General features: G+C 41.1%; 1 protein-coding gene across 1 annotated transcript in view; it reads left to right on the plus strand.

The window, feature by feature from the left end:
- Positions 1-2,347: 2,347 nt before the first annotated feature.
- YPEL2 (yippee like 2) overlaps positions 2,348-19,783 on the plus strand; it is a 40,913-nt gene continuing 23,477 nt past the window's right edge. Inside the window, exons 1-2 of the mRNA XM_075264805.1 lie at positions 2,348-2,481; positions 11,007-11,327. Coding sequence (XP_075120906.1) covers positions 11,211-11,327 — 117 coding nt within the window. The 5' untranslated portion in view covers positions 2,348-2,481; positions 11,007-11,210. The remainder of the gene's footprint in view (positions 2,482-11,006; positions 11,328-19,783) is intronic.

The raw sequence follows: 19,783 nt of genomic DNA on the forward strand, positions 1-19,783 counted from the left end.
AAGACATGGCGCATCTTTGGGAGCAAAAATTAATATAAGACACCGTCTTATTTTCAGGGAAACAGGGTAGACATGACTAAGGACGAACAATACTCGCTGAAGACATCAAAAAGATGCCTCCAGGGAGTATAAACATTATCAGAAACGCCCGAAGCACTATTATATAATGCCCTATACCTCACTATAAGATGTTAAGAGGCATGCATATGAAATGATGGATATATTGAGGAATTATCCACAACAATACTGTTCACAGCGAGAGCAACCACTTTAAATAAAGCAAGCATAGGATATACCCTCATTAAGACCCCCTGGTCTAACCATTTTCAGAATAAAAGTCCACCGCGCCTCCCTCTGGAAGAGTTTCTGATTAAAATTGCCTCCTCTAGGTGAAGGGACCACCAATTCTATACCTTGAAAACTAATACAGGAAGCATCCCTTGCTTGTTCTTCCTATACATGTCGGGCTACAGATGTATCATCCCTACAGTTGATGTTAGTAACATGCTCCTTGATTCATCTGCGGAGCTCACATTTAGTTTTTCCAACATACTGAGCCCACGCAGACACAGGTAATGAGATAGATGATCCATTCCATTCCATTTTGCAGTGGATAAAACTCTGGTTCTTATATTGTCTCTTGGTCACAGTACTCTTGAAAGATTTACTCACATTCATGGAATTACAGGCACGACATGATCTACACGAGTAAGTGCCCACCAAATCATTTGCCTGTCTACCTAACCAAGTGTCTGAATTGACCGGTGAAAAAAAACTGAGAACCAGTTTATCCTTTAAATTTGCCCTATGCCTATAAGCGATGGATGGAGTGGCACTAAGGGTGGGACCAATATCCGGATCGGCTAACAATATACTCCAGGCATTCTGAAAGATCTTATGTCATTCATGAGATGCCCCATCAAAGGTACCAATTACTCTTAGATCATTATCCATTTTTCTGCTGGATGGCTGCAGCAGCCTCCCCCGTTCCGAGGATAAGGCATGTTGAGGGGCATCTCTAGGCTGATCAGTTTTTTTTTCTGCAGCTTTTTTCTTTGCAATTTTGCACAGTTTTCTTCTGCGGACTTTCTGACCCTGTTACACCTATATGGAAAACAACAGCATTTTTGCAGGTATAATTGACATTTTGGGATTTTCAAAAACACAAGCACGTTTGAAAACTCAGCTTTTCCACTGCTGATTTTTTTTTCTGCAGAATCTCATCCACTTTGCAAGTTGTGTAAAACACAACGTTTTCACAACTTGGGGCCCTGGTCTTAAGCAGATGTTCTGCTCCAAATAATGCAGTGCGAACACCAAAAATGAGCACCAAATACCATCCTGAATATGTTCCCATTGGATAAAGACCGAAGCAAGACGCTGAATAAGAATTCTGCTTACTCTTGCTGCTGCGTGTGTGGCTGATCAGCCCCAGAACCCACAGTGCAAAACATTCTGCTGATCAGCCCCATTCATCTGAGCCTCATCAGTGAGTGAAAGTCATGGCAGAAAGCTGAAGCTCTGCTGTACTTCTGTTTTCCACCATAGGAAGCTGAGGGCCAGACAGTGGAGAAGAATTTGAGAAAGAAGCCCCCCTCATATTCCTCTCCACTTTCTGCCATGAGAACAGGTCCTAAGACTGTGACACTTATGTCATGAGGAAAGCCCAAGAAGGCCAGAAACGAGCTGCGTGTCATGCTGGAAGGGCATGTCTGTGCTACAGATTTTAATGGCAATTGAATAAAGCAGGCTGGAATCTTAGCAAGCAGGACCTTGCAGTCACTCACACTTAAGGTGTGCATACGTCCATGTACCAGGTGTATACATTGAATTGCATCTTATTTGCATTGCCTCTCTTGTTTGCATTTGTTTTCTGCAGCCTAATAGTAGTTTCTCCTTCAGATCAGCTTCCCTCCTCCCTCCAGCTGCTTCCAGACACAGGGGGTGGTGCTGCTGCTGACTGCCTCCATTAACTCTATGCTGGCCTGCAAGAACTACAGTAGTCTACGAGCAGCAGCCAAGTGGCCACAGGGAAGACACCAAGTTAGCACAGTTATCTCCAACAACATGGAGAACAGGCCGGCGGGCCCAAGCGTGCAAGAGAATAGAGGTATCCCCGCCTGACATGTCACCTGCCCCGGGCATTCCTCTCACACTGAGGTGAGCGCACCTAACAGATGTTCCCCGTTGTTTGTATAAGGTAATACCCTAGCAGCGCCCTGGTCCCGCCCCTCAACCCTCCTCTGTCTTCTGATTGGCTCCTAAAGAAAAGGGGCTTACACCGAGCCTCAGCCAATGAGCGCAGTGTTGCTAGCTGCTCGCCGCTACGTATAGGTGGATTCAGGTGTCACTTATGTGTGAGCTGGTTCGGTTGTTCTTGTGTATAACTGCATAGAGCTCAAATGCAGATCTGGTTGGAAAGTGGCTACAGCTGCATGACCATACCTACCTGGGACACTGTGTAACATCTGGCCGGGCTCTGTAAGTGGCGCTGGAGCTGGGCTGCTGTGTGTGTCTGTGTGGATGGGCACATGTCTCGTAGTGCTGCTGACAGCTTTCACGTTGATCATGGTGGAGTGGGACTTGTCAGCCAGCAAAACATGCGCAAGAAGAATAAGAGTTCTACTAGAGACTGTCTCTGCTGCTGTGGCCTCTGCAGAGAAAATGTCGCTCTGCTGCCAGCGATGTGCGTCAGTTGTCTGGACGTGACTGATGTTGTGTGTGCGGTGGCTGCAGCTTCTGGCTCACCTGGCTCTGGTGGCTTCTATAAGGGCAGCTGGCTGGATGATACAAGAGGTGTAGTTTGCTGTCTGCGCCGCAGTCTCATCTACGTGGAGGCAGATTCTCAGCAGACATTGTATTGCAGTGCAGATCCGAGCTTCTATCGGCAGTGGGATATTAGTGTGACATTTGTGTAACATTCATCCACTCTTGTATGCTACTGACGTGCTAGGCTGTAAGGATTGTACTGACTGGCTAGACTGGGGCCCATGTGGACACCTCAGGGCAGATACCATGAGTGAATTGGCCTAGTTCAGCCACTCGCAGGGTGGCGGCCAGTGTGGTAGCCACTGGAGAGAGGAAGCCTGTCAGACTTGTCCTGTGTGCTGTTTACATTGCATTCCAGTCAGTACATTCATAGCTGGGCCTCTTCTGAAAGACGAGCCTGAGATAGTGGAGGTTGCAACATTGCTGTGTCCATGTGGCTGGCTTATTTACCAACACACACCGCAATGGAGGAGTGTTCACCGCCTGCACTGGGGAGTCTGGGCTGTGTACAAGTCCCTCATAACATAGACATTTACCTCAGCGAGGGGGGAGTGGAGGAGTTTCCCTTAGCAACCATTAGGACCTCTAGAAATGAGAGGTAATAGCTGCTGAGTTGCGATGATAACATGCTGCTATCCCCTTGCTTTAGTTTTAGTGAATATCCCAATGATGCAGCTGGTAATTCTGTATACTACATAGGACGCAGAGCTCGGGACCTTATACGAAGTGTTACGGTATTCTTGTGGATGTTTTCCTTCATATTTCTGCCTTTATTTAGGCCATAAGGAAGTCATTCTTGTGGTCTGATCACACTAGGTCACATGGGTGTCTGTTTTTGTGATGAAATTGTGGGAGCCTCTAACATTAGACACCTTTAGCCTAAGGCCCCATGGGACAATCCCACAGCGCTTTAAACAGAAAGTTCACAGAGTTTTCCTTAGCGGACTCTGTTACCATTCTATCTACAGGGAAGCTTCTGTCATTTCCATAGATATAATTGACATGCTGCGATTTCCAAAACCGCACTGATTTTGGAAATCGTAGCATGTCCGCGCTGCGGTTTTTACCGCAAAGTGGGCATGGGATTCGCATGAACTCCATCCACTTTGCAATTACTGTAAAACCCCACGATTTTTCCCGTGGCGTCTGCATTGCAGGCAAATCGCGGCATTTCCGACCCGTCTCACAGTGTTTTCATGTATATTAGTTAAGGTATATGTCAGATAAAGGGTTTAATGGCCGTTTTGTCTTGAGCTTGTTACCTAGATATTTTTTTATCTGTATTCAGTGATAGGGTTGTGTATGGGGATTGGTAGATTTTGCAAAGGCTTTCTGTGTTGTTGGGACAGGTAGTGGTAGTGTCAGGTCAATAGTTACCCAGCAATCTCTGAAACTTTTGTATCAGACCCAAACTGTTCCAGTACCTGTCACCAAGAGACATGATATGTGTTGGACTCCCGTTACATCTCATTTTTGGCATATGTTTGGCATGTCCACCACAGAACTTACTGGTATATATGTTAAATATATACACAGACCTCTGTGCACCCAGTGTACTCTTTTGGTATACATTGGGTTAATATGCGTTGGTATACCTTCTTTTTCTTTTTATATACAGATAACGTGTATATATGTATGTTTTCTATTTATCTTTTTCGGTAGTCAGTGACCAACATATATGCTCCTGTATACCTGAAGAGTGGCATTCATCATATGTATACATCAGGGGATAGTCTTTATATATACTTCCTTTTGTAGCCAAAAAGCAAGGTTTGAACACAGCTTTTGTCTGTTGGCCTGCCCTGTGTCTATCCTAGTATTGAACCAGTTGGATGAGGAGTGTTACATCCACAACAACCAAAAAAGTAGATAATGGAATGGAAATTTTAGAATTGGATACATTTTCAGTAGTACTTTGACTTTATTTTTGAGACACTTGCTATATACTAGCTGAGTGCATTTGTTGCAGGAGAAATGTATGTTGTTTTTAATGTGATTTGTAGTATACTATGATGTAATCTGCAGTTTCCTCACGCACCCTCTTCTCAAACTGAAGTCCACTGCTTGGTGTGTTCAGCTATATGGGCAGTTTTGTACATGCTGTTTAAAATTTATGTTGGAGATATAGAAGGTCACACAGAAATTCAGAGAAGTAAATGTGTAGGGATTGGTGGAGAAAACTGAAGTCTAATGGAATATATCAAGCTTAATTGAGAAAGTGCTACCTATATAATGATTTCAGTTCTGTATAATAGAGCTAACACAGGGACACATTTTAGGGCACTGGAGGCCTCATTGAAAATAATCTGTTAGGTGCTCTCTTAATACATTTTAATGTAAATACAGCTTACAAAACTATATTTTAAAGCCGTAAAATCAATAACCTCACAGCAGAGTAACCGTATAATGGTCAGATAAGTTTGAAATGGAAAACATAACTATTACATACAGTGACTCGCAGGTGACAATGCTCCAGACATTTAAAAAAAATACCTAGGTGCCATTGGCCCCTAAACTGAAAAAATTAGGAGACAAATCTAATTTTAAATTGATTACATATGGAATTAATTATAATTAATAATGACTTTTCACAGGACTCTCTCAGTTCTAGGATATATGATGCATGTGTTGATTGTCTGTCTCAGACTGAACACAGCTGTGTGAGCTGACCTCACTGCTTCATATAGTGGTCGCTGCATGTTACCAAAATCCTGTGGTAGCTGCACACCCACCCAAACCCTGCCCACCTTTGGCCGTCATTGAGTGCACAATACAGTATAAGAGTAAGTTCACACGGGTTCATACGCGTAACTGCGACTGGATGCCGGTGCAGTGCATCGGCATCCAGTCGCACACTCCACTCAGGATTAGGCCCAAATGAATGGGCTTAGTCGGGTGGGAGTGTCTTCAGGCGGATGTCGCGAGGCGAATCCGCCTGAAAGAATGAGCATGTCGCTTTTATTTTCCGGGAGCCAGAACAAACGGCTCCCGGAAAAAAGAACTGACCGGTTCCCATTGATTTCAATGGGAACCGTCTTTTTAGTCAGGATCTTGAGGCGGATACAGCCTCAAAATCCTGACCCAAAAACCCCGTATGAACTTACCCTAATGGTACAATCACTGGAAGTGCCATTTGGGTGGGGTTTCAGATGCAAGTAACTACCTCATAGTGAAAAGCAAGTGTGAAAAAACGTGATGCTTTGCCGCCGTGGCATTTCCTGCCACGGTTTTCTGCTTCGGCCCACTACGTGGGGGCTTAGCCTTGAAGGGAATTTGTGACATTTAACATAGTGTGATCTGCAGGCAGTGTGTTATAAAGCAGGCCTTACTTGGTGAGTGACAGTGATCTCTGTATGAGATATAAACAGAGATACCAGTCACTCAGTGGTTAGCACATTTTCTGAATGCCAAGGCAAAAGATCAATATATAATTCACTAATATACTTGATTTATTTTCCTCAGCAAAACTATATTTGAATTGACTCTGCACCTCTTGCCCTATATGCTGTCTTCAGTTGAGAGCCTTTCTGTTCACTGGCTAAAAAAAAAAAAATATAATAATTTTTTTAAATAAAACTTTTAATAAAGTAATTGAAAATGGATTATGTGGGTTCTTCCCTTTTTATGCACACACAGCAATGCAGTGATTCTTTGTCACTATCCCACACAGAAAATATGGCAGTGTTTGGCCTGTCTCAGTCTTTGTTTTTCAGATATGAGTAAAATAAAACATCTATGACCATAAGCAGACATAAACAGAAAGCAGTTGACGTCTTGAAGAACAGAAATAGTACACATTTTTCATGCATAGTTGGTATCTTCTGACACTGAATGCTAATACTCAGCTGTGAGAACATAACAAAGGTGTACAAGGCCAAATGTAGGTTGCTACTTGAAATCTTTGTTTACTAGTTAAAGGTCAGGGCTATAAATACTTGAATGGACACATTGCAGCCGATCTCTGAATTGCTTGCAATACCATAGTCCATGTTTTCTTTTCAGTTTTACCCTCTAATGTACTTTAATGTTATCAATGTATCGTGAACAGTAAATTGTAAAAGTGTGTGATGGTCTCATAAACATGAGTCATATTCGCTTAAAGTAAGACTGAGAATATTTTAAATCCATGATCTTGGTACAAGAACATTTATTGACTTGCATGAACTGGAATTATTGCTCCAACACTAGCCTGCAACTTACTTGCATTGATATTTCATCTAAAGCAGTATCCAGTTTTGGAACAAAATTGATACTGTTATGCCTAGTGAAGGTATATATTGAACCATTATGTCATATGCTACTCCTCGAGGCCTTCTTCACAACACAGTATATCACTTTACTTAAAGCATTCCATTAAATTACCATTAGGTAATTTGCTTTATGCTAACATTTCTTGCCATTTTGTCTACAGTAGTGGGAGAGAGGGCTCTGCCTGCAAGGGTTTACAATCTATGAGGGAAGAGGGATAGAGACAGAAGGTGAGGGGAGAGGCTGTACAGATGGCAGTGTGGTGACAGTCGTGTTATAGGAGGTTGTAGGCCTTCCTGTATAGGTGAGTCTTCAGGGCCTTCTTGAAGCCTGTGATTGTGGGGGTCAGTCTTATGTGTCTTGGTAAGGAGTTCCAGAGTATGGGGGATGCACGGAAGAAATCATGGAGACGGTTGTGTGAAGAGCAGATGAGAGTAGAGCGGAGTAGGAGGTCATTGGAGGATTTGAGGTTACATGTGGGCAGGTAGCGGGAGATTAGGTTGGAAATATATGGAGGGGACAGCTTTGTATGTTAGCGTTAGTATTTTAAACTTATTCTCTGGGCAACAGGTAACCAGTGAAGGAATTGGCCGATGAAGAATGGGGGGAGAGGTGTATTAAGCATGTTAATTAAAGAGGACCTTTCATCAGATCGGGCACAGGCAGTTCTATATACTGCTGGAAAGCCGACAGTGCGCTGAATTCAGCGCACTGTCGGCTTTCCCGATCTGTGCCCGATGTAAAGCGCTATCGGTCCCGGTACCGTAGCACTTTAGTGTCAGAAGGGCGTTTCTGACACTTAGCCAGGGACGCCCTTCTGCCCAGCAGTGCCTATCGTGCGGTACTGTGTGAGCGGGGAGGAACGCCCCCTCCCTCTGCTCACACAGCTCGTCCATAGACGAGTATTATCAGGAGCGGGAGGCGGCGTTCCTCCCCAGTCTTAGAGCACAGCGCGATAGGCGCTGCTGGGCAGAAGGGCGTCCCTGGCTAAGTGTCAGAAACGCCCTTCTGACTGTAAAGCGCTACTTTACCGGGACCGATAGCGCTTTACACCGGGCACAGATCGGGAAAGCCGATAGTGCGCTGAATTCAGCGCACTGTCAGCTTTCCAGCAATATATAAAACTGCATGTGCCCGATCTGATGAAAGGTCCTCTTTAAAGGCTAGTTCACACGTGGGCAAAGCGGAGTTTTTTGACAGCGGATTTCGCTTCAAAATCAGCCCCTTTACAATGGAGCCCTATGTGAACAGCTAGCTTTTTTTTTTCCGCTAGCTTTTTTTTTTTTCCGCTAGCTTTTTCTTTCTGCTAGTTATTTTTCAGCTAGCAGAAAAAAGAAGCAACATGACCTTTCTTCAGGCGTTTTCTGCCTGAAGAAAGCAATAGAAGTGAATGGGAGGCAAAAACCGCGCGTTTTTTGCAAAAATAAGCGAGGCGTTTTTTTGGAAAAAAAAAACGCTAGCGGTTTTTTCAGCCCATTCACTCATATGGGAGGGGAAAACAGCCTGGCTTTTTTTGGAAGTGGTTTTTACAAAAAAAAGCTCCAAAAAAAGCTTGGCAAATGTAAAAAAAAAGCTTCCTAATTAGGAAGCGTTTTTTTTCAGGACCAAAATAAGCCAGGAGGTTTTTACGTTACAGTAATCTATGATGTGTAATATGATACAGTTTTGGGGAGAAAGCAGCCATGTTTTTCTAATACTGAAATCCCTTGAACCCTGAAATAATGCTGCATAGGTATAGATTTAAAAACTGTTGTCTACGGAGGTCAGAATAGGTTTAAAGAGGACCTTTCACCACTTTTGGGCACATGCAGTGTTATATACTGCTGGAAAGCTGACAGTGCGCTGAGTTCAGCGCACTGTCGGCTTTCCCGATCTGTGCCCGCTGTAAAGAGCTTACGGTGCCGGTACCGTAGTGCTCTATGGTCAGAAGGGCGTTTCTGACCATTAGCCAGAGACGTCCTTCTGCCTCGCGGCGCCAATCACGCTGTGCTGTGGAGCGGGGAGGAACGCCCCCTCCCTCTGCTCACACAGCTCGTCCATAGACTAGTATTATCAGGAGCGGGAGGGGGGAGTTCCTCCCCGCTCCACAGCACAGCGCGATAGGTGCCGCGAGGCAGAAGGACGTCTCTGGCTAATGGTCAGAAACGCCCTTCTGACCATAGAGCACTACGGTACCGGCACCGTAAGCTCTTTACACCGGGCACAGATCGGGAAAGCCGACAGTGCGCTGAACTCAGCGCACTGTCGGCTTTCTGGCAGTATATAACACTGCATGTGCCCAAAAGTGGTGAAAGGTCCTCTTTAAGAATAAATGATGCTGTGCAATACCTTACAAGTCCCCCACCATGCCTGTTGGAAGCTTTCTGGGTTCCCGCTGGTCTCTACTTTCTTGTCTGGTCTCTACAAATGAGAGATGCTCACTTATCCAATGCCTGGCTGATGTAAGGGTTTGGCCATGCGGGCATATCCTGGTATTTTCTGTGTTATTGATTACATTTATAAATGGGAGCAGGCATACTCCTAAGCTGTCTCTGGTGGCTGCCACAGGAATCTGGAGCATGGCAGCGTCTGTTAGGTAGTCAATCATCTTTTTACTGTAAATGCTGCTACTAGGCAGCTTATGGTAAATGCTTTTTTAAGTATACATGCTGTAAAGTTAATTTATCAGTTTGTCTACCAAAATGTTATAGATAAAAGTAGTAAAGTGATATTATTTTAACATTTAATCAAAAGAATTTGCGAAGTTGCATATGTTATGTTTTGTTTTTATTGTTGAGCAAACCTAGACATCCTTCCTGATACAGTCTACAGTCAGTCATGTGAAAAAGGAAGTGGGTTACTTGTTAATAAATATGTACACGCATAGTTGCAGTAACATGTAGAATGTGTCTTCCCATGAAAAGCCCTGGGTGTTCTGTGTACACCCACACATGCACCACATTCACACACTCTCAGACTCCTGGCCTCTGTTGTATTAAATTTAGCCATAGGAAGATAAGGAGAGAGTGCTATAACAGCTGCTATCTGCAACTCCACAAGGACAATGAATAAATAAGCATATACATTAATAGCATAAAGACATTAGATGGATTTGCAGACCATTTCATTAAACATCCCAGTGAGCATTGACTAAATTACATACAACATCACTTTGTTCTATGCGGATTAAAATAGTAATGCTGATATCTTGTACTAAACAACAGAATAGATAATGGACGATGTGGCTGTAAGCAGAGTTTGGGAATGGGAACTTACAATAGAACATTTAGTAAGCTTTGTTGGAATGGAGCAAGGTTATTAGATGGGTATTAATGGGTGTCTTTTCATTTGATATCTCTATATGAATGTGCACGTACAATAGTTGGTTGGAAAATGTTGCATGTGTATTCTAAGAGTGCGTTTGGAATTGGGATCAGACCGTTTTGAGTTGACAACTGTCTGACTGCTGTGGAAGTTGGAATGGTGAATGTATCAAATGTCATCCATTTTGGTACTCTTGTATATTCCTAGAGATGCCTCATGTTTTGTCTTCATATTTGTTCTAAATATTTTCTTAGTAAAATGAAGGTCCTTTTACATGAGCAGATTTGCTCATAATGAGCACCAGTTGACAGTATATGTTACATGTCATTAACTACTGTTTCATTCATCAGCCATCCGTATGGGGCAAGTGATCATTTATACGGGCAATTGTCCTAGTACTGTTTGCTTTTGTCAGCTGCATTTCCTTTTGTTTATATGAGGGATGTGCTGCCAACTAACAATTTTTATGCTCACATAATAGATTTGGTCATCTGATAAAATAGCGTTTGCTTATTTGTTGACTGAACGCTCGCAAATACTTATACTGTGCAATTGTCGGGAATGATTGTTCATTTAGCTGATCCATTGGCCTATGTCAAAGGACCTCAACAGGTAATAATTCTAAACAGTATAGGTGTTCCATTGAAGTCTACTTCTTTTTTGTTTTTCTTTGCTTTTTTCTCTAGGAAATTGTGGAAAATTGAAGCCTGTTTTGCGGACACCCTGTAGCAAACGATTAATATTTTCTTCAGCGTGTGGAGCCTGCCCCCACACCCATAACCTGCCAAACCACGGCCTTTACCTGTGTCTTCCGGTGTTTCCCGTGCGATCCTTCCTGCGGGAGCGCCTCGTGGGCCACTCCAGAGTTTACTCAGCGTTCAGTGGCTCCAATGGTGAAAATGACAAGGTCCAAAACGTTTCAGGCCTACCTGCCATCCTGCCACAGAACATACAGCTGCATTCATTGCAGAGCTCATCTGGCAAATCACGATGAGCTCATTTCAAAGGTAAAATGGGTTTTATACACTGTAAACTGCTTCTAAGTTCTTCCAAATATTTTACTCACTGTAAATAGTGAATAGTTTAGAAAATCTTTACTGTATAAAAGTGATTACTAGTTTCCAGATCCCTACCACATTGTTGTACTTATGCTTGATCTTTTCTTGGTTTCTTCTGATGCATAAGAATAAAGAGAAAAAAACTTCCACACACTAATAGTATAAAACTATTCAAGTTTATTAGTATCTAAATATAAAAAACATACAGTGCTTGGGCATGTTCTTTGGTGGCGTGGTAGGTCTGTTTGGTAACAGTGTGATGTGGTAAAAATGGGTCATGCATTTGTCTTTGTCATTACCTGATGGACCTTTCATTTAGTGATTATACTTGGTTCTTTGTAGCCATATAATATATAAATCCGGTTTCTGACAAAAATGTGTGATTAAAATATTATATATATTAATAATAAAATTAATATATACTATGGTCTTATTGGCATATACTGTATATTGCTTTTTGCAGATACTCTATTCATTACCTATTACTTATTGTGTTACCCTGTGCTACACATGCCACCTTGGTGTTTACTGGTACTAGTATCTCTGATTCCCCACATTATTTCTATTTGTATTGGATAATGTTATTTGTATCTGTGTGTTTTTTATATTTAGATACTAATAAACTTGAATAGTTTCATACTATTAGAGTGTGGAAGTTTTTTTTTTTTTTTCTATTTATTCTTATGTGAGTTTCTCCACACTTGATATGCAGTAATGGCCTCTTATGTGTTATTGTTTCTTCTGATACAGTAGTTTTCTCCTTTACTCCAATAAGATATTGCACATGCAGGTGACTTTATGATGTAGGTCTGTTTGTATCTATTAGATTGTGAGCTCCACTGGGGACAGGATAATGTGAGTTATGACCATCTATGCACACTGCTGCAGAATTCATGCTATATTAACAATGGAAATAAATAAATTTAACCTGCTTTTGTCTCTTGGGTGCTGGATAACTTCTAACTTGAACTGCATGCGCTCTTTCATTTAGCATTTTTCTGGTTACTTTGTATTACTGGCTTTTCAAGATAAATTTTATTTACTTTGATACTGGTGGCAAGTCAGATCTGGCTTAAGAGGAACTTCTTACATAGACCATTCAGTCCATCATGCAGGTAGTGTGTTAGAGAGCAAGAACAGCCGATGAATGTATATAGTTATTAGAGATGAGCGACTACTATTCGAAACTCCAGTTTCGAATAGCACGCACCCATAGGAATAAATGGACGTAGCCGGAACTAATAGTTATGTTAGAAAAGATCTGGTAAATCTTGTAATGTATTCATTTAAGTGGGTTAGACCAGCTGACAAGTTATCACCTTTACACAGGATGGGTAATAACTTGCTGATTTAGGAGGTCACTCGGGTATGTTGTTGTTCCATTCCTCTCCGATGGCACTGCGGGAGAAATTATACATTGTACTGATCCTTATCTTCTCTGCTCCTCCTGAACTGTGACATATCATATCCTTGAAGGTATGATAAAATGTTCAGTATGACAGAGTCCATTCAAGGCTGAGGTGCCACATTGCAGAAAAGTTGCTTTTTTGGTTTCAGATTTTGCTGTAGTTTTTTTTTAGCCAAATCCAGGACTGGGTTGAACAGATGGGAGACTTATGAATGCTTCATTTCTTTTCAATTCCGTCTTGGATTTGGTTAAAAAAAAAAAAAAAAAAATCTGCAAAAAAAAAAAAGCAGTTTTTCAGCAATGTGAGGCCTGCCTAAGGAAGTTTTCCATGCAAATACTTTTCAAAGTGCTGAAGTGCCTGCTGTATAAAAATATAAAAACCAAAAACAAACATACTGTTCTCACTTATCTCCCACAACTACGTTAAGGGATGCTGCCTTTCAGCAGCGACATTTCAGGGGCAAGTCATTGCTACAGCCAATCACTGGCTATAAACATTGAACCACTAATAAATGAACATTGAGCTGAGGGGATCCATAAGCTTGACTTAAGCTTGAGCTTGACTTTTTTTCCCCCCACTTGGAATTCAGGCTGGCTGAACATAGGGTATCTGCAGTGCTCCTATTAATCCCTTTCCGATGGAACAGGAGCACTGCAGATCCCCTATATTCAGTAGACTGGGCACTTTCAGACACAGGGATACCTAATGTGTATGTGTGTCACAGTAATTTTCTACCTTTATATGTATTCTAGGGAAAGGAGTGATTTAGAACTTTTATTTACTTTATTTTTTTACTATATATAATTATTTTTTTTATTTTTTTTTTTTTAAATGCTGCTTTTTTTTCACTATTTTTTGGGAGATTCTATACAATACTACTGAGGCTGGTCATGGACAACCCCAAGTATAAGCCGAGGGGAGCTTTTTCAGCACAAAAACTGTGCTGAAAAATTCGGCTTATACTTGAATATATACGGTAGTTGAAACTTACATTTTAATGTAATCATTGTCTCTTGAAATGATTACACAACATGTGTAACATGGCCATGTTTAGCTGCCACATCATACTTTGTACTGCTTGCAATTGCTGCTCTCTGACTAGGGTATCTCATGGCCCAGACACTATGATGTCACATCTCACACTTCCCCCTAGTTCCTCCAGAGAGAGAGGTTACTTCCTAATGCAGCACTGCTTGATGTTTAAACTATCAGAGAGCCCTGCGCCAGGTAGCCATAGGTTCACACGAACACCAGCTCTCCATTGTACTGGTCTGTCGGGGGACCTGAATAATGGAGAAATGGACCACTAAAACAGTTGTTATACAGGATGCTGAACAGACCCAGTTGACTGTAATGAGGCCCGTTGGTTGTCTGCCATTTTGAAACTGAAAGCAGAGGATAATAAAGTCCTCTGTGCAGGCTTTTTTTCTCTGACGATATTTGGCAGATGTGAATCCAGCCTAAATGTGCCTGAGGTGCCAACACTGTCACAGTTGCCAGATGTTGCTGAGCCCTGCTGATCTCAAATCAGGATATGTGCTATGTGGGGTTTTTTGTAACATTGCGGAAAAGCTGTGTTTTTGCTGCAGATTTTGTTGTGGTTTTTTGAGCTAAGCCAGGAGTGGGTTTAGCAGTGGGTAGTGGTTTTTACCTGCATTAAACCCGCAACAATCTGTTCTAAGGTATATCCTAACTATAATCCATCTGAGTATATATGTTACAGATATGCTATCTAAAGAAGCCTGCATGAGTGCATGTGTGTGTGTGTGTGTGTGTGTGTGTGTATATATATATATATATATATATATTTGAAAAATGGTGGTGACATTATAACTAAAGGTAAATTACCTACATATACCTTTAATACACAGGTCATCTCTAGCAATTTTGCCTACATCCATTGATTCCAGCCTTCATTTTTGTTAGTGTTCTGTATGCACATGGAAGAGAAAAATGTGTATATTGGGGCATCCCCGATGGCGTTGTTCATTGAGAACCTTCCATCTCATATGTCGCGATCACATGTTGATCAAAACCATGATTGCCTTCTACATATAACTGTATTTAAATAGAATGAAATATAATATGTACATGTACTATCCTGTTAACCAACTGTTTGTTTAAATGATTGTGGTTAGAGTCAAGCCTGCATAGCCTACTTCTAGGAAATATACTAAAAACGGGCTCTACTCGTTCCTAGACTTGGAAAGCCCAATTCCATTCTTCGCAACAGCTTGATCATCGCAGTAAGGGAACATTCACACGATGTTACGCTCCACTCATTCTGAACGTAAAATTTGTTCAAAATGAGCGCGTAACAAGCAGCTCCCATTGATTTGAATGGGTGCCGGCGTGCTGGTATACACGTGCTACCCATTGAAATCAATAGGAGGCTTTTTTCCCCTATTGCTTTCAATGTAATTCGCGCGTATCACATTATTATTATTATTATTATTATTATTATTGTTTATTTATATAGCGCCATTAATTCCATGGTGCTTTGAAAGCAATAGGGAAAAAAAAGCCTCCCATTGATTTCAATGGGTCGCGCGCGTATGCCGGCACCCATTCAAATCAATCGGAGCTGCTTGTTCCGTTCTCATTCTGAACAAATTTTACGTTCAGAATGAGCGGAGCGTAACATCGTGTGAATGCTAAGAGTATGCACATAAATACTTCTTAATATGAGTAAAGCACTATGTTACGTTTTCCGTAGATTGACATTTTAGTGGAATATATGCTGAAGGTATTTGTTTGTATTTTAGGAGAAGCATAATCACTGCTAGTGAATGTTGTCCCTTTGACTGTATAACTTGCAGTTTTTTGGTAATGGGTTGCCGTTGTTTTGCTACTTTACAACAATTTCCTGAGACAATCATATTTGTTGTTATTACTTTGGCTGTAGATACACCCTTTACCCTTAATATTTTTAGGTATTAAAGTGTATAGCTTTCATGCTGACTTTTGTTTTTGGAATACATACTTGACATGTATGTAATACCATTCAAGGTCAAGGGTAAATTCACACAATGTTCATTTGCCATATGTGATATAACCAATGGCCCCTATTCACCCCATGCATATGTAATCGCATTCATTCTAGGTATAAACTGGAAAATCCAACTACTTTTATGTTGTGTTGTTTTTTGTTTTTGTTTTTGTTTTATAAATAACCTTGCATAAGGAGCTATAGAAATGTATTAGTAAACAGAAGTACACACCTACAACACACAGTAGAAGTATTTACCAAGGCAGGTGCAAAGCTGTGACAAATAGTAGCAAGGATGCTTGTCCATGGATTCAGATAACATGGTGCACCAAAGCTGGCATGTACTGTATAACTCAACACTACTCTGTCATGTTCAGACCTGCAGTCAGAAGTGAAGATGGCAATACCAAGATTTTACATCATCAAAACATGAGTTGCCTGTCATTTGTTAGCAGTATTGTACAGTATGTGCAGTCTGACCGGAAATGTGAGGGCTACATTAGACCTTGAATCTGGTATGTGATCCTGTGGACAGTTGAAGCGGATGATATTGGCAGGCCTTTTGATAGTGTATTTAGTTTCAGATAAGTCTAGAGGACAGGAATAAGAGATGAGCAGGAATGTCCTCCCCACCACGGATGATGATTAATATCGGTTCGTCTCTGTAGTTCTTGCTGCAACAAAATCTCCTGTGCAAGCCTGGTTTATAGAAGCTAAAAATAGAGCTGAAATTAAATGCACAACAGAGCCAGCAGAAATGTGGATAAAAAAGCACGGAAAGTTTGACTTCTGCTAAATAAAGTCTAGGCTTATTCTCTGGAAAATATGAGTGGCTGATCTGTAGAAAGATGTTAGTTTGGTTGCAGAACATAGTTGAGTGGAATGTCTAAAATACCACGTGAATCCCTTAAAGTATTTTCCTGTATAGGAAACCTTCCTTATTTTTTTATCATACTGTTTCAAGAGATATAATATGTTAGGCACTTCCATTTTTGCATGCAGGACTTAAGTGACAGAAGTAAACCAACCTGACAGAAGACAGTGTCTATCATATTGTTTACTTTAGTCAATAGGAACAGACTAGCTGGACAGGATTCAATCTGTGTCAGTTACCCTACACTGCTATAGTTAATGTCCATTAATGTCATCTTATAACGACTTAGAAGGATTTTTAGAAAACCTCTTTGGTGTCAAATAGACATACTCACTATGGTCAATCCTCAAATTCTTACTTCAGTAGTATTGTCCTTTGGACCACTGCAGTCCATCACAGGATTAGCTGGGCAACTACTTAAAAGGGTATGCAATATATTGCCCTAGGAAAAATAAAGGTACAATATTGATTTAAAAACGGACACATATTGTATTGGTTTTTCCTTGACTTTGACCTTCCATGAACTATACAACACCATAACAGAAGGCCTTGCTAGCTTCCTATGTGGACTGATGTGTGGGTGTTCTTAACTTAAAGGGGTTGTCTGGGATAACTGGAAATCCCTACACTAATCTAAACACCCTTCTACTTTCTAAATGACTTTCTGATTATCCATTGGCAATCCGTTTTCCCATTTCCAGAAAAGGATAGTCATTACTACTCCCCTCCCTCCTTCATCCACTCCATTATACTTACTTTCCACAATTCTTACTGGGAGATGGCTCCTCCTTCTTTACTGATTTTCCAAGCACTGCTCTGCGCACTGTTGCTGATAATCCACCTCTACTGCACAGCTCCCATGCATGCGCAGTAGAGGTGGATCATCACTGCAGAGAACAGAGCAGTGCTGGAGAAGAGCGTGCACCTACAGAATCTGTAAAGAAGGAGGGTCCGTCCCCCAGGAAGAAGCATGGAAGGTAAATATAATGGGGTCAGGGGATGGGATGAGTAGGTATGGAAAGGCAGGATAGCTAGAAAGACTGGGGAGGGGGGAGGAAGTATGGGTTAGTGCGGAAGTTATATAGCAGGAAGCTGAACCAGATAAACAAATGCAGGAGATACCAGGAGCTCTCAGAGACACACAGAAATCACTGAAAACATTGCTAAAGGTATTTGGGTGCATATATTAACGCATTAATAGCACTAACAGACTTTTTTTTTTTTTTCCGGAAAATCCCTTTATATAAGCAACCCCATAAAAAAAAATAAATCTGATCATTGAGACCATTAGTAATACTGATGATGAAAATAAGTGTAGTTAAATTTTTCAACCAGTGCCTTTTATTTTTGAGTTATCCATTTCATTCTCATCCCTTTCACACCATCTGACCGGAACTATAAATCTTGAGGTATCTTGGGTGTAGAGTGGAAATCAATTTTCTTGGATAAAAGTATATTCAATCTTCACATGTAGGGGGGAAAAAGACATCTGGGCTACACATGAGACTGTAGGATTTAGTGACTGCTTTTCATGTCTTACAACAAAACAGGAAAGCAAAGATAACTTGTAAGAATTAAAATTAACTAAACCACTTTTTAGTTTTTACACTGATATTTCCCCACTGTCAGAGGGGCGGGCCTGACAAGCTAGCATCATTTCTGGGCTGTAAGGGATGCACCCTTCCCCAACTGTACTCCAACATAGCATTGTGTTGTCAAAGAGGGTATTCCTTATCGCCCAGCGATGACGCTGAGCTGTGAGGAACACCTTACTGACAGTGGGGAGATATCAGTGCTGAAACTAATGCCACTAATATCTCCACTACCGGGGCACATATCGGTAAACACGACTGTCAGCTTTATGATAGGATATGAAAGGTCCTCTATAAGTTCATTTACAACAGAGTACATTCCATGACAAGGCACACTGTTTCAATTATAAGCTAATAATACAAGATCTCATAGAAACATAGGTGTTCAAGTACAACGTTTCGGGCTGAAAAGCCCTTCCTCAGGCATTAAGAAAAGTTAGTGTGATGACTGAGGCAAAAAATGGTGTGTGGCCAAGGAGAATTGGTCTTGATAGGGAACCCAAACAGGAGGAGAAGGAGTATATACTGGCTGCAAGCTATGGAGAGGGGGTGTCCATTAAGGGACTTCATATCTCCTGTCGGAGGTGTTGTGGGTTTTTTTCTCTGAACATTTGCTTACCTCATAGTTGATGACTGCATTTATGCAGTTGCTATAGAAATCACAAGTAGAAGCGCTGGTAAGACGCAGGCATCATCATATCAAAGGAAAATGTGCTTCCCATTAAATTAGAGCTTTTGAAAAGCTGTTTAAATGTTTTACTTGGCAAGCAACACATACATAGAATAAATTATTTTGGTTGCTAGAACAAGTGTTTCATAACCTATTTATGTCTTATTTAAAATGAATCATTCTCCTTAGTATTCACTTGTCCCACATCAGTTAAAAAAAACTAAGGGCAACTCTGTTCTATATATGTAATCTATTGCATTTACATATATAAATCTAAACGAAGAGAGTACATCATTTTTAAGGGGACTTTTCAGAATTAATAGATGAGAGGAGATGATATTTACTTTTTAATAGCTGAGACTCCCAGAGAGTATTACATGGTTTTACTGCTGAAATGTCCTTATATTACTTCTGAATAGAGTTCATTCACCATTGTGAAAAGGTTCACCACGTATTCATGCAGTATTCACTATGCATGTTATGGTCTGTCATGTCATGCCTTTTGGTTCCCATTATGATGTGAATACACTTTTCTAGTGCTAAAACCACTCCCTCTGTTATGACTGTGCCCACAGTGCTATATTTGCTGTAGAGGTCAATGAAGCCCTTCTGATAACTGTAACCCTTGAGTGCTATCTTTTGTTATGGTAATGTTTTGTAGTAGAAGTGCTATTATCACTTATCACTGACATATTTGTTTTATCATTTACACCTTGGGTGCTGCTTAGGCTAACTTCACACATTGTTTGTAACCATATAGTTGCATGGTATTTTAATTTATTCACATTTCTCCTAAGAATTTGTATTCAGCTGTACCTCGTAAAATATCATACATCTTAAACAACTTTAAAAATGTATCGCAGTATGGGAG

This window comes from Leptodactylus fuscus, chromosome 2, assembly GCF_031893055.1.
Source record: "Leptodactylus fuscus isolate aLepFus1 chromosome 2, aLepFus1.hap2, whole genome shotgun sequence".
NCBI lineage: Eukaryota > Metazoa > Chordata > Amphibia > Anura > Leptodactylidae > Leptodactylus > Leptodactylus fuscus.